This window comes from Mustela putorius, unplaced genomic scaffold (genome assembly GCF_011764305.1).
Source record: "Mustela putorius furo isolate JIRA1106 unplaced genomic scaffold, ASM1176430v1.1 tig00000832_pilon_pilon_pilon, whole genome shotgun sequence".
Classification (NCBI taxonomy): domain Eukaryota; kingdom Metazoa; phylum Chordata; class Mammalia; order Carnivora; family Mustelidae; genus Mustela; species Mustela putorius.
This window is the reverse complement of record NW_025421491.1, coordinates 366160-379314: the sequence shown is the minus strand read 5'-3', so window position 1 is coordinate 379314 and position 13155 is coordinate 366160. Positions and strand designations below refer to the sequence as shown.

Here is a 13155-nt window from a genome sequence, read left to right as displayed (position 1 = left end):
CTTTGGAAAGTTACCTAACCACTCTGAGCGGTAGTTTCATCATCTGGAGAATGCAGATAATGCCAACTTTGCAGACCATTTTAAAAATCCCATCCATTAATGCATATGAAAGCACTTCTGAAGGGTAGATACATATCATTAATGAAAAAAGACAATCTTTTTTTATTTTCTCATTTTTGCTGGGTTATCTCAATGCAAGACAAAATAATCTTGTAAAATGACATCATGGAAATCTATTCCTTGTTGAAACTTTTTCTACTCATTTATAAAATGAAGTTTCTAGACCAGATTTTGTGGTTTGAAAGTGTGTGTTGAACGATCAATTCCTGGTCCCTAATAATTTAAAAAATCCTTTTTCCCATCAAGCCAGTATTTTTCCCATCAAGCCAGTATATTTTTATTTTAGGGCAGTTTAAGATTTGAAAACAAATCCCCAAAGACACTGTTTAGACCTGCCTCTAAACGAAATTCTCCCTCAAAATCTTCCTGATTTTTGGCTTCTTTTCACAGCATAACCCCGCACTAGATGAACACGTCATTGGAAATTTCACTTACGTCATCGACAAATTACTTCCAAACACAAACTACTGCGTATCTGTTTATTTTATGCCTAGAAATCTGGAAGCAATACGCAGATCACCAATAAAATGTACCCTCCTTCAACCTGCACGCGACACAGGTAAAAGTTTTTAAAAATTCATGTGTGGCTTTTGCTCTGTGGGAAAACATATTTAATGAGAAGAATCTGAAAGTCGTGGAGTATGGAAGTTATCTCTTCCCCTAAAAGCCCATCACAGTGATGTGTTCTCTTGGTCAGTCGCAGCCAAGTGATGGAGTCCCCTTTAAGGTACCATACCAGAGGGACAGTTCCGTGTCTACCTTTATAAAGTCAAGTCCTCCTGAAATGGAAATGCTTCAATTTCAGGGAGTCAGGATGAAATTCAGTTCTGGGCACCCTTAGCTTGGCCATTACTCAAGCCAAGGGCTGGAGGAGGGAGGGATTCTGGAAGCAATTAGAGGCAGAGGTATCAAAGGGTCAAATTATGGAGGTTGGGTGTGGCTCATCCATGTGGCCTGCCTCACAGGAAGGTGAGCTATTGTTCGCACATGGTAGGAATACTCACTAGTGTGGCTGAGATAGTTCCTGAGGAAGACGGAGAAGTCCTGTTGCAAAGGCATCAGAACAGTAAATAGCATAGTTCCCAAGCCTTCCCCCAAACGGAGAAATTTGAGTGAGACCAATCAGACTTAGGAAAGTTCGCTGCCGCTGATTAGCCCAGGAAGTAACAAGTTCCCTGATTGTTTTGCCAAAAGTGAACATCTCCACCAAGGAAGCCTTTCAGAATTTCCCAGCCCCCATTAGAGTTTCTTTAACCTGCTCATTTACCAGAGTTCAGACCCTAAGGTGAGACAAGAGGAAGGAACAGTCAAGGGTGTGGCTTATTTGTGGGTTAAGTGACCTACGGTCCACACTGCCTGACACATGAAGTTCCTCCTTGTGATTTTACTCTCCTGTGTTCCTCAGGGTCAGATGACACACAGACCAATTTTAAAGGAAAAAATATCTCCTTTAATGTATCTTTAAAGGGAAAACGCGTTAGCTTCGATCATTATTAGAGTGTGAGTCAAATCTAAACTTGCGTATAAATTCTTTATGCCTGTAGCTCTTACAAAAACGTGAACTCCAAGTGAAGTTACATACTTATGTCCTCATACCGAATCGCCAACATCAGCTCACTGTCCACCGATTTGGTTCATTTCCAACACTCTCTGGAGTTGGTGCAGGCCACCCAAACTTCTGTCCAGCCCGGCTACAAATCCAGAGGTTCCCATGACCTCCCTTCACATTTAAATAGGGCAGGAGCTCCTGTCCCCTCGGAGTCATGCGGTGTCAACCTCCCAATACTTCCATGTGTCCACCGACTTGGAACCTCTCTAAGCTCTGCTGACCAGAGTTTGTACTGGGTTTCATTACGTAGGCGTGATTGATTAAACCATCATCCATTAGCGACTAAATGCCATCGGCAGCCCCTCTCCCTTTCCTAAGGTCAGTGAGACTAGAAGTTTCCACTTTCTAATCACCAGGTTGGTTTTTCTGGTGACCAGCCCCCATCCTGGAGCTCTCCAGCACCCTGCCTTGCCTTGTCTCGTCAGCATAAACTCAGATTTGGTCCCCGAAAGACACTCCTGAAACTGGTATTTTGTGCCAAGAACTAGGGGCAAAGACCAGATGATTTATTGTATTATTATTTTTTTATTTGTATTTGTATTATACCATGACCTTATAAACAAATGGAAACTAATGGACTGGAGAAACTATTTTCTCCTCTCCTCATGGAATACTTGTGTATTCCATTGGTGTGGGGGTTTTCTGCACTCCAAGTCATCCTCTTGGATGACCAATTCAGGGTCTTACGACGTAAGACCAGTTCAGGGTCTTACGATTTCACTCAATCTCAACACTGTCTACCTGGAGGTAGAGACCCGATCTCACAAGACTGTCCCACTGCCACTGCAAATGCGAGTTGCGATCAAAGTTGTCACCTGGGTGTCATACTGACCAGCTGTAAATTAGAGATAATCACAGCCCTCTCCCTGGGTTTGATCATTCACTAGAATGACTCCCAGAACTCAGGAAAACAATTTCTTTACTGGGTTCCTGGTGGATTCCAAAAGGATATGTCCCAGGCACAGCCTGGGGGGGGAGCTGCATAGGGCCAGGTATGAGGGGGAAGGGCAGGGAGCTTCTCTGTCCTCTTAAAGTGAGCATGCCACCCCCACCCCCCCAACTTCCCAACCCAGAAGCCCTTAGAACCCTGTCTTTTAAGGGTTTTATGCAGAGTTCATTACAAAGGTAAGACTGATTAAATCCTTTGCCACTGGCAATTAATTCAACCTCCAGTCCCTCTCTTGCCCCCAGAGGTCCAGGGGTAGGGTTGAAAGTTCGAACCTTCTAATCACCAGTTGGTTCTCCTGGCAACCAGCCTCCATCCTTAGTTAGGGGCTTTCCAAAGTCATCTCCTTAACAGTAAACTCAAGTGTGGTCAAAAGGGGCTTGGATATGAACAACAAAAGACACTGCTTCACCTTCCCTGCTCTTATCACTTAGGAAATTCCTAGGAAATTTCAGAACCCTATGCCAGGAACTGGGGACAAAGACCAAATAGATTTTTTTATTATTATTATTGTGAATCACAATCTCACCAGTAAACACACAAATTAGTAGTATGACATGACAGACGGTGGTTTGCAGGAACTCAGTCCCCACCTGGAAGATGAAGTTAAGTCTGAGACCAAAGGCACACATTCTTTGGGGGTTGACATGCTTTGTGATGACTCAGTTTCTCCCCTGAATTTTCTGTTTTACCCGCTAAGAAACAGTCATGCAATAGCATGTTGTCATGTCATTTTGTCTTTACATGGTGCGAGCACATCATTTTGCATATTAAATCAGCCTCCCTTCTTGTATCGTTACCCAAGACAGCACAAGTACAGGTGTCCTTCACAATCCAAATATTGGCTGTCTCAATTCTTATTGTCTGAAACTCAGGAACCAAGTAGGCTCACATAACATGGACTCCTCACTGTGGAGACTTGTCATCTGAACTACGTTCAACTAGCCCAACCTGGGAACCAGACAGGTTCAGATGGTGGGAGATTCTTGACACACCTCCTGGGACAGGTGTTCACTTCCTCAGCCTTGGGGGTGAACACTGCTGTCTTAGGGGAGTACTCATCTGGGTGGAGTTTAGACCAGAGATCTAGAAAAATGTCTCCCTTCCGGTCAAGTCCTAAATTACCTGGTTGGCTCCTTCAGGAAGGCCTTGAGGGAAAGCTGTGTCCATCCATTTGACAAATATTTATTGGGGACCTACTGTATGCTGGGTTCTCTCATAGATGCTGGGGAGATGGCAGTGACCAAAACAAATAAAATTGAGGGGTGCCTGGGTGGCTCAGTGGGTTAAAGCCTCTGCCTTCCGCTCAGGTCATGAACCCGGGGTCCTGGGATCGGGCCCCGCATCGGGCTCTCTGCTCAGCGGGGAGCCTGCTTCCTCCTCTGTCTCTATCTGCCTGCCTCTCTCCCTACTTGTGACCTCTGCCTGTCAAATAAATAAATAAAATCTTTAAAAAGCAAAACAACAACAACAACACACACACACACACACACACACACAAATAAAATTGAATATCCCTGATCTCGTGGAGCTTACATTGCAGCAGAGATGGAGAAACAAAACTTTAAAAAGCCACTTGCAGTCAGAAGGTTGAAATTTTCCAAAAGGAATTTTTTTAAAAAGATTTTTGTTTTGTTGTTTCTTTCAGACAAACTCTTCTTTTCCACCTCTCCTTGCCTGTAGGGTAAATAACAGACATTCAAGTACATTTTAAAGACCTAATGAGCTCTGTTGAACAATTCGGAAATCAGGAATCGGGGAGCATCCCACCTAATAAATAGAGAGGAGCTCCAGAGGGCTACAGAAAAGGAAAGGTTTTTAAAATCAGGACAAGGAAGTCACACCGAAAAAAGGGATTTTCGAGTGAAATCACCTCCCTTTGGGGGACAGAAAGTTATTATATCAGGTGGATTGCCTGGCAGTGCTGAGCAGGAAATTCTGGAATGACCAGTTAAGATTACAGTCCGGGGGGGGGGGGGAGGTTGAAAATGCAATTAGGTTAGGTGTTGAGACCCTGTGTGTTATGGACTAGGTATAAGTGACTCCATTTTGGACCCAGAGTTTCGTTTCGTTTTGTTTTGTTTTGTTTTGTTTTGTTTTGTTTTTAACAATACTAACAGGTGGCGATGGAGCATTTGAGATGTGGCCAGGATGACTAAAAACTGAGTTTGGTGGAGTTTCTCTTCAGCTTTGATAATTAATTTCATTTTTTTGAGGTTTTATCTATTTATTTGACAGAGAGAGAAAAGGAGAGAGGAAAGAGAGCACAAGTAGGGGGAGCGGCAGGCAGAGGGAGATGCGGGCTCCCTGCTGCGTAAGGAAAACCGCCCCCCCCACCATCCCCACCCGATGCAGGACTTGATCCCAGAATCAAGCCACCCAGGTGCCCCTCAGTTTTGGTAATTTAAATTTAAAGAGTCATGTGCAGCTCATGGCTATTGTGTTGGAGAGTGTAGCCATAGAACCATCATTAAACCTGGAAGACAGGGTGACCGGATGGCTCAGTCAGTTAAGCATATGCCTTCAGCTCAGATCATGATCTCAGGGTCTTGGAGTTGGGGGGGCTCCCTGCTCAGCAGGGAGTCTGCTTCTCCTTCTCCCCCTGCCCCTAACCTATCTTGTATTCTCTCTCTCTCAAATAAATAAATAAAATCTTTTAAAAAAAAAAAAAAAAGAAAGAAAGAAAGTAGCTGGAAGACATTTTAATTTGAAAAATTAAATCTGCCGCTTTTATCTTTGGAAACTATGTATGCTTGAATTACTTTTCATTCTATGTTTAATAATAGTAACATTTGCTTGTCTGATAACTCATTCCACCATCAGTCCAATGAGTGTTTATTCCCATCTGTGATCATTTACTGAATTTATTTCTAAATAAAATCATTTCATTTTCCATCAACAGGGTTATCAGAATCTGCCAGAATTGGAGGAATAATTACTATGTTTTTAATAGCTGCTGTCTTCATAAGCACCATAATAATACTGAAACGGGTTGGTTATATATGCTTAAGAAATAATTTCCCCAAAGTTTTGGTATGTAGTCTCTTTTTAAGTTTCTCTATTTTTTATTTTAACTTAAGGATTTTTATTATACTCTCAAATATTTTCACAGCAGAAAAAAATCCCATTTTCTAAAAACAGCAAGCTGTTTTATCACTGAATGATACCCAAATATATATGTCTCTGTATTTCCATTTTCTGTTCTCTGTTTATACTTTGCCCACATAATATTTTTAACGATCACCTGGTATTCCATTCTCATTAATGTATTATCTTTCCTTTAATCATTTTCCAGCTATTGGGCATTTGCAATGATTTCTTTTCCTTGCTTTTCTTTTTCTTCTTTGGCCTGTATGAATAATGTAACGTGCTTCATTAACATTTTTTGGAAAGATCATCTTTCCGTTTGGATTATGTCAGTGGAATATGTACACAGGTGGATTTATCTTTTAAAAAGATAAAGAATTAATTTATGCTGCCAAGTGCGACCGTGTAGGTGGATACATTTCTCCAAAGCTCTGCTGACATTGATTAATCATTTTTATGTGTATAAAGGTCGCCCGCAGTTGCTCTCATTTCTGTTACTTTAATTATTAGTGAAACCAGCCCGTTTGTCTTTGTTTTTCCATCTGTGCTCCCCAGGGTGCCCCCTTCCTACTCAGAACCTTCAACCCCTCAGACAAATCTGGGCATTGATCTTACAACTTTTCCAAAACCTCCTCATGTCTTTTGACACGTGTGCCCATAAATTATGGATCACTTTCTCTATCCCGTTGCTGTCTTTCCCTCTTCGTTTTATAGTTTTTCGTTCAAAAACGATCTCACGTTTCTGTTTGAACTCGTTTCACCTTTTTCTTCTCATTTTTAAACAACCACATATTTAAATTCCTCCGCAGTGGATAAAATTGTACTCTTCTTTCTCTTGGTCTTATTTGTTCGGTCCGGGTCGGGGGAGGGGTTGTTCATGGGGAGGGGTGCGCTTTGGGAGATTTTTGGTTACAACTGGTGTTTGAGCCCAGCCGGCATTCGGCTGCGCCTTAGGAGAGGTTAGATGCCTCTGCACTGCGTTTCACCCACACTGTGATCCCTGCCTTTCAAGAACGGACATTTTTTTTTTAATGTATTTATTTGAGAAAGGGGGGGTGCAGAGCGCACACACAAGTGTGCAGAGCGGGGAGGGGCAGAGGGAGAGGGAGGATCTCAAGCGGACTCCCCAGCACAGGGCTCCATCCCAGGACCCTAAATCATGACCTGGGCTGAAACCAAGAGTCAGACACTTAACCCACTGGGCCACCCAGGGGCCCCAAGAACGGACATTTTTTACCCACGGTGTAAAATACTTTTCAAAGTCTTTTCTGCCAGCAGCCAGTTGCCTCCTTATCTCAACCTTAATCCACCTCCTCCTGTCGGAGCTGTGTTTATTCCTTTGGTCTTGAGGTCTTGGGCAAATCCTACTCTAACTGCTATTTCTCATTGCAGACTTGAGATAAAAAGGCCTTTAGCACCACACCCATTTCCTCCTTGATCAATTCTTTGCCTGGGTTACTAGTCCTCCCCCCAGGTCTCCCTGGGATTCCTCCCCTCCCTAAGATGCATCCAAAAAAATAAATAAATTTTTTTAAAAAGACATATATACATATATATGCATATATATATAAAATATATAAAATATCTCCATTATTTATTGTGTTGACCCAAGTACTAAGAGGAGGTGTTAGTAGCTTGTGTCTTTCTAGTATTCCTCCATTAAAAATTGTTACCCTCGGGCGCCTGGGTGGCTCAGTGGGTTAAGCCTCTGCCTTCAGCTCAGGTCATGGTCTCAGGGTCCTGGGATCGAGTCCTGTGTCTGGCTCTCTGCTTGGCGGGGAGCCTGCTTCCTCCCCTCTCTCTGCCTGCCTCTTTGCCTACTTGTGATCTCTCTGTCAAATAAATAAATACAATCTTTTTAAAAATAAAAATTGTTACCCTCTCTCTGAACCCAAGGAAACAAACTGAGGGTTTCAGAGGAGGGGTGGTTTGGGGGGAAGGGGGTAGCTGGGTGATGGGTATTAAGGAAGGCCATGTGTTGGGATGAGCACTGGGTGTTATACGCAACTAGGGAATCATTGAACACTATATCAAAAACTAATAATATATGCTATACAGTGGCTAAGTGAACATAAGAAAAAAAATTTTTTAAAGAAAAAGTAAATGGCTAAAAAAATCGTTACTCTGTGTTTAAGTAAAAACTCTAGGAATGGCAAAACAAAACACTCAACACCTAGTGTATTTGTGTATATGTGTTTAATCGACAACACATGTTAAAAAAATTTTAATGACATCTTTTTACATTTTTTTAATTTTTTCCTTCTTTTGTTCTTTTGGGGTATTTTTGTTTTTGTTTTTTGTTTCTTTTGGCGTTTGTATTTAACAAATATTTACTGAGGACCTACCATGTGTCCACATGCTCCAGGCACTAGGGATACAGAAGTGAACAAAACAGATGGAAAATCTTGCCCTCCTGGATCTTAAAGTCTGAGGAGTCAGGGCAGAGACGATGATAACTTATAAGTGATATAACTGGTGAAGTTAAAAACTTCACATGAATCTAGAGATCAACTATTAAGGTTAATAAGTTTGACAGAGTTGATATCTACAAAATAGTCATTATAAAAATAAACATGAAACCACTTTTCAACATCCAAGAAATTCAATACAAATCATAGTGTAATACAATTGTAATACAATTCAATACAAATCATAGTGTAAAGCTCTGTGAATTTTCACAAACTCGGTGCATCCATGTAACTCATGCCTAAATCGAGAAAGAGACTATCATCAGCCTACCCAAGAGTATCTCTCCTGACACCTTCTAGTAAGGACCCACCAAGAATAACCACTGTCCTGATTACTCACAGCATAGATTAGTTTTGCCTGGTCTTGAACTTGGAATCCTACAGTGAAGTGGAATCACAGTTTTTTAAAAATACCATTACAGGAGCGTCTGGGTGGCTCATTCAGTTAAGCATCTGCCTTCAGCTCGCTCATGTCATGATCTCGGGGTCCTGGGATCAAGCCCCACATCAGGCTCCCTGCTCAGTGGGGAGCCTGCCTCTCCCTCTGCCCTTCCCCCCTGCTTGTGCTCTCTTGATCGCTTGTTCACTCTGCCTCTTTCCAGTGGATAAATAAAATCTTAAAAAGAAAATTTTTTAGTAAATAACAACAAAACTACCATTACACTAGTAATAAAAAATATTCTTAAAACATTTTAAGGAGGGGCGCCTGGATGGCTCAGTGGGTTAAACCCTCTGCTTTCGGCTCAGGTCATGATCCCAGGGTCCTGGGATCGAGCCCTGCTTTGGGCTCTCTGCTCAGCCAGGACCCTGCTTCCCCCTCTCTCTCTGCCTGCCTCTCTCCCTACTTGTGATCTCTGTCTGTCAAATTAATAAAAAAACAAAAAACACACACATTTTAAGAAGTTAATCTAATAGAAGACAGTACAGGTCTTTTGTGGAGAAAATCATAAAACCTTATTGCAAGGCATTAATTAACAAAGATTTGGTCAAGTAGAGAGCCCAGAACCAGACCCACTCATAGGGAAACATGACTAATGATGAGTAGATATTGCCATGGGGAAAGGATTGGCTGATCAATAAATGTAAATATATGGGAGAAAATGAAGTTGGATCTCTACCTCACACCATTCACAAATGTCAGTTCCAAGTATATTAAAGACTAACATGAAAGGCAAAACTGTTCAAGTTTTAGAAGACAAAACAGGAGATTCTATATGACCTTGGGGTAAGGAAGATTCTCTCAGACACAAAAAGCAGAACCGTAAGGAAGAACATTGATACTCTTTTTTTTTACATTAACATTTAGAATTTCTTGTCATCGGATGTCATTGATGATGTAAAGCAATAAGAACTCAGGGAGAATATATGTAACAAATGATCATAATTATATAAATAATCAACAAATAATTGGCATTCAAATTATATAAAGACCTCCTATGAATCAATAAGAAAAAAGATGAACGACCCAATAGAAAAAATTCAGCCCAAAGCTGGATTGCATAGAGTAGGGGAAGAGCAGGTTTGTCAAACTGGGCAGCCCAGGTGGGCACAGGAGAATAGAGATGAGGACGATGCCAGTGACCATCACAGGTGGACCTGCTCCTCCCCATTAGCCTCCCCGTTGTTAGTTTTAACCTAGAGACAGAATCCACCTCCAGGGCAAGACTCAGCCTGCCTTGTATTCTCCAGAGTTCACCCAGCTCAGCTGTATCCTGGCAGTGCTGTCTTCCAAGAAGAGCTGGAATAGAATGTGAGTCTTGCCTGTTTGGGGATCTTCCCCCATCATTAAGGTCCTCCAGTCCAGGGGACCCCGATGGAATCGCGCCCCACCCCCAGCATCTCCCCTCTCCCACGGTCCCCTGACATCCTTTAAGAATACTTCGGCAATCCAGAATCTAAATGGATCGACCCCCCTGACATGGAAGAAGCAGCGAGGGGAGCAGGTGGGAAGGAGTGAAAGCCAGAGCCTGGTTCCTGGGGCGCGCCCCCTACCTAGCTTGAAATGCAGCCTTTCCCTCCTGCTACTCATGAACCTTGGGCGAGTTGCTTCACCTCTCTGCCTTGTTTTCTCAGCTGTAAAATGGGAAGAAGCAGCGTAAGCCTATTTCATGGCCGGGTTGTGAGGGTAAAATGCATTATAACGCGTAAGCAGTAGGACGAGCGCCCCGCAAATATGAAGCAAACAGTACACACCTGTTAGCTCTGTTCCTGCTGTTGCTGATGTCATCGTCACCCTTCTCAACCCTGTGCAGTTACTCTCATTGAGTTTTATTATGTCGGAAAGTAAAGAACAAACAGAATTTATACTTTCTCTCTCTCTCTCTCTCTCTTTTTAAGAATTTTAACAACTTGTCAGCCTGGGTAGTCCCTGAGATGCCACCATGGGAAGCAGTGGCTTTCGTGGAGGTGATTCATATTAACCGGAAGAAGAAGGAGTGGAATTACAATTACGACGACGAAAGCGACAGCAACGATGAAGCCACCGCCCCTCTGACAAGCACAGGGGGCTATACCAAGCACGGGCTGCTGACGGGGCTCCCGGGTCCCACCTCTGCCTCCTCGCCCACCGGGCAGGACTGCCTGGAGCTGGACACCGAGGAACCTAACCTGTCCGAGCCGAAGGGGGAGCCACCGATGGCACCAGAGCCCAGCCTTGGGCGAGGGAAACTGCTACAGGACTGCTTTTTCGAGGACGGCAGCTCCACGGAAGAGGCTGGGGACAAAATCGTCTTCAATGTAAATCTGAGCTCTGTATTCGTGAGCACCCTCGATGACGATGTGAGCACCCTCGATGACGATTCGGATGTCCCTCCAGTGTTACCAAGTTTTCCAGAAGAGGATTCCCACACACCGGAACCAAGCTTTCTGGCCACCAGCAGGGAAGGGACACAGCAACCCTTTCCCACTCCTTCTGCAGAGTGCCCTTGGCCTGAAGATGTGCTTTCTGACAAAAGAGACAGTTCTGAGCCGAATGTTGACATCGGGGATGGCTATATAATGAGGTGAATTCCCCAAATATTTAATGACAGTGGACTGACCAATACCTCCAGGGTTTCCCTCCCTGCACAGTCACTTTCTCCTCTGTGGTCCACAAAGTTCCGGAGGGCTGAGGGCCAGTGTGGGAGACTGCAATCAGCTTCTCCTGGAGGTGCCTGGTGATGTCATCTATGCAAATTCCATGCAAATTACCAATCTGGGAGGGGGGTCGGAACCAGACCAGCGGATCCTTCAGTGCGTTGTTTACACGTCCCAAGTGGTTTTCAGGGGTGGTCCAGGGCCCTGTGAGATTTCCGAGAAGTAATGAAATTAGCCAGGGTGGGAATGGGGAGAGACAAGAAAGACACTCAGCAGGAGTGAGTCCAGCAGGCTCAAGGAAGGAGCCAGAAAGCAGACAGGAAAAGACAAGGAAGGGAAGGCAGGGCCCCACAAAGAAACAGAAGCCCATGTTGGAAGGAGGGAAGACCCAGCCCAGTCTTGGGTTCCTGCCACATACCACATTCCGTCACCTACGCTTGACCAGCCCTCCTCAGTTTGAGTGAGGAAGACAAACTCATGCGTAAATACCTTCAGCGTCAGGCAGGTGACTAATAGGAAACATTTGCATGAGAGAGAGGGATAGAATCTCTGTGCCAAATTTTAAAATTAAAAAAAAAAAAGCGAGAGAACAAATGCAAAATTGTTTCAAGGTCTTCAGAGGAAATAAGACACAGAATTCCTGGAGGTCCTATTTAACAATTTAAGAAGCGCTGTGTGCACTGATTCCAGGTGTCCTATGTGTGACCAAAGTTCCTGTGGAGGGGGGGGATGGGGGAAGGAACGTCTGGAACATCATGTAGCAAACCAGACAAGAACTGGGACTCGAGTCTGACTCTGCTGCTATTTCCGTGTGTGACTGTGGGTACTTTGCTTAGCCTCTCTGAGCCTCAGGTTCTTCATTTAGGAAATAAGGGCATTGGACTAGGTAATCTCCAAGATCCTATGGTGCTAAGAGAAATATTAGAAAATACACAGGAATGAAGACTCTGGCGGAGATGTGACAACCCTGAGAGGTCCCCAAGGAGAATCAACGGTGTGGGACCTCCTATCTCATTCCCCTCTCCCCAAGAGCAGCAGTCCATCTCAGACCTTTCTTCTAGATCCATTCACAAGGGGGACAACAACAATTATGAGTTCTGATTCAAGGGCTTTGACGAGATTATTTTTACAACCATTCTAAAGTATCAAAGGAGAGAGATGTGAGAGGAGACGGAGTTATTTAATGACCTGATGAAATTGCCCAGGAAAGGAATTTTGTCGTGTGAAGAGTCCGATTCTCCGCCCTCTTAAATCATCTCTCATATCTTGAAAGCTTTCCAGAGTGATCTTTTGGAATACCCTTTTTATGGCTGCTCTTATGTGTATGTGTGTGTTTAAATTTTGTATAATGGTCTGAAGTTGGTGAAGGATAAATACTTTTTAATACAAACTTGCTAGTGTCTTCAGAGTTGTTTCTCATTAGACAGTGTGAAAAGGCAGCCGCTTTGTGGTTCTGCTGACATTTCTGGGGTTACACAAAAGTCCCTGTGTGCGCAGCGGCCAGCAGGGGTAAGGGAACATTCATCCTCTGGGCTGTGTTGCTGGTGGTCACCTCAAGCAGCGCCTTACATCATCGTGTAATTACCCTGCTCTGGGATTTCCAACCTCACCACCGCCCAAGCTTCAGAAGAGGAAATTAAACCTCTCTCAAGCGGTCTTGTGAAAGTAACAAGCTTTTGCCCCATAAATGTCTTGGTTTTGTGATGTTTATCCCTAGGGGAGTGAGAGGGGGGCAGAAGATCCTTTGGAACTGTCTTTGCTAACGGAGGGACTCCCTGCTATTTGCAGGGAGAGGGGATTGGAGAGAAAACTTGGAGAAAGTTTTCACGGCAGAAAACTTGAGGAATATT

General features: G+C 43.7%; 1 protein-coding gene across 6 annotated transcripts in view; it reads left to right on the top strand.

Moving 5' to 3' along the window:
- IFNAR2 (interferon alpha and beta receptor subunit 2) overlaps positions 1 to 12695 on the top strand; it is a 31755-nt gene extending 19060 nt beyond the window's left edge. For 4 of the 6 annotated variants that reach the window (XM_045085145.1, XM_045085143.1, XM_045085142.1 and 1 more), the window contains 3 exons: positions 511 to 679; positions 5578 to 5708; positions 10568 to 12695. In XM_045085145.1, coding sequence (XP_044941080.1) covers positions 511 to 679; positions 5578 to 5708; positions 10568 to 11236 — 969 coding nt within the window. In that variant the 3' untranslated portion in view covers positions 11237 to 12695. The remainder of the gene's footprint in view (positions 1 to 510; positions 680 to 5577; positions 5709 to 10567) is intronic. The other 2 variants (XM_045085147.1, XM_045085146.1) reach the window with 2 other exon arrangements.
- Positions 12696 to 13155: the final 460 nt, after the last annotated feature.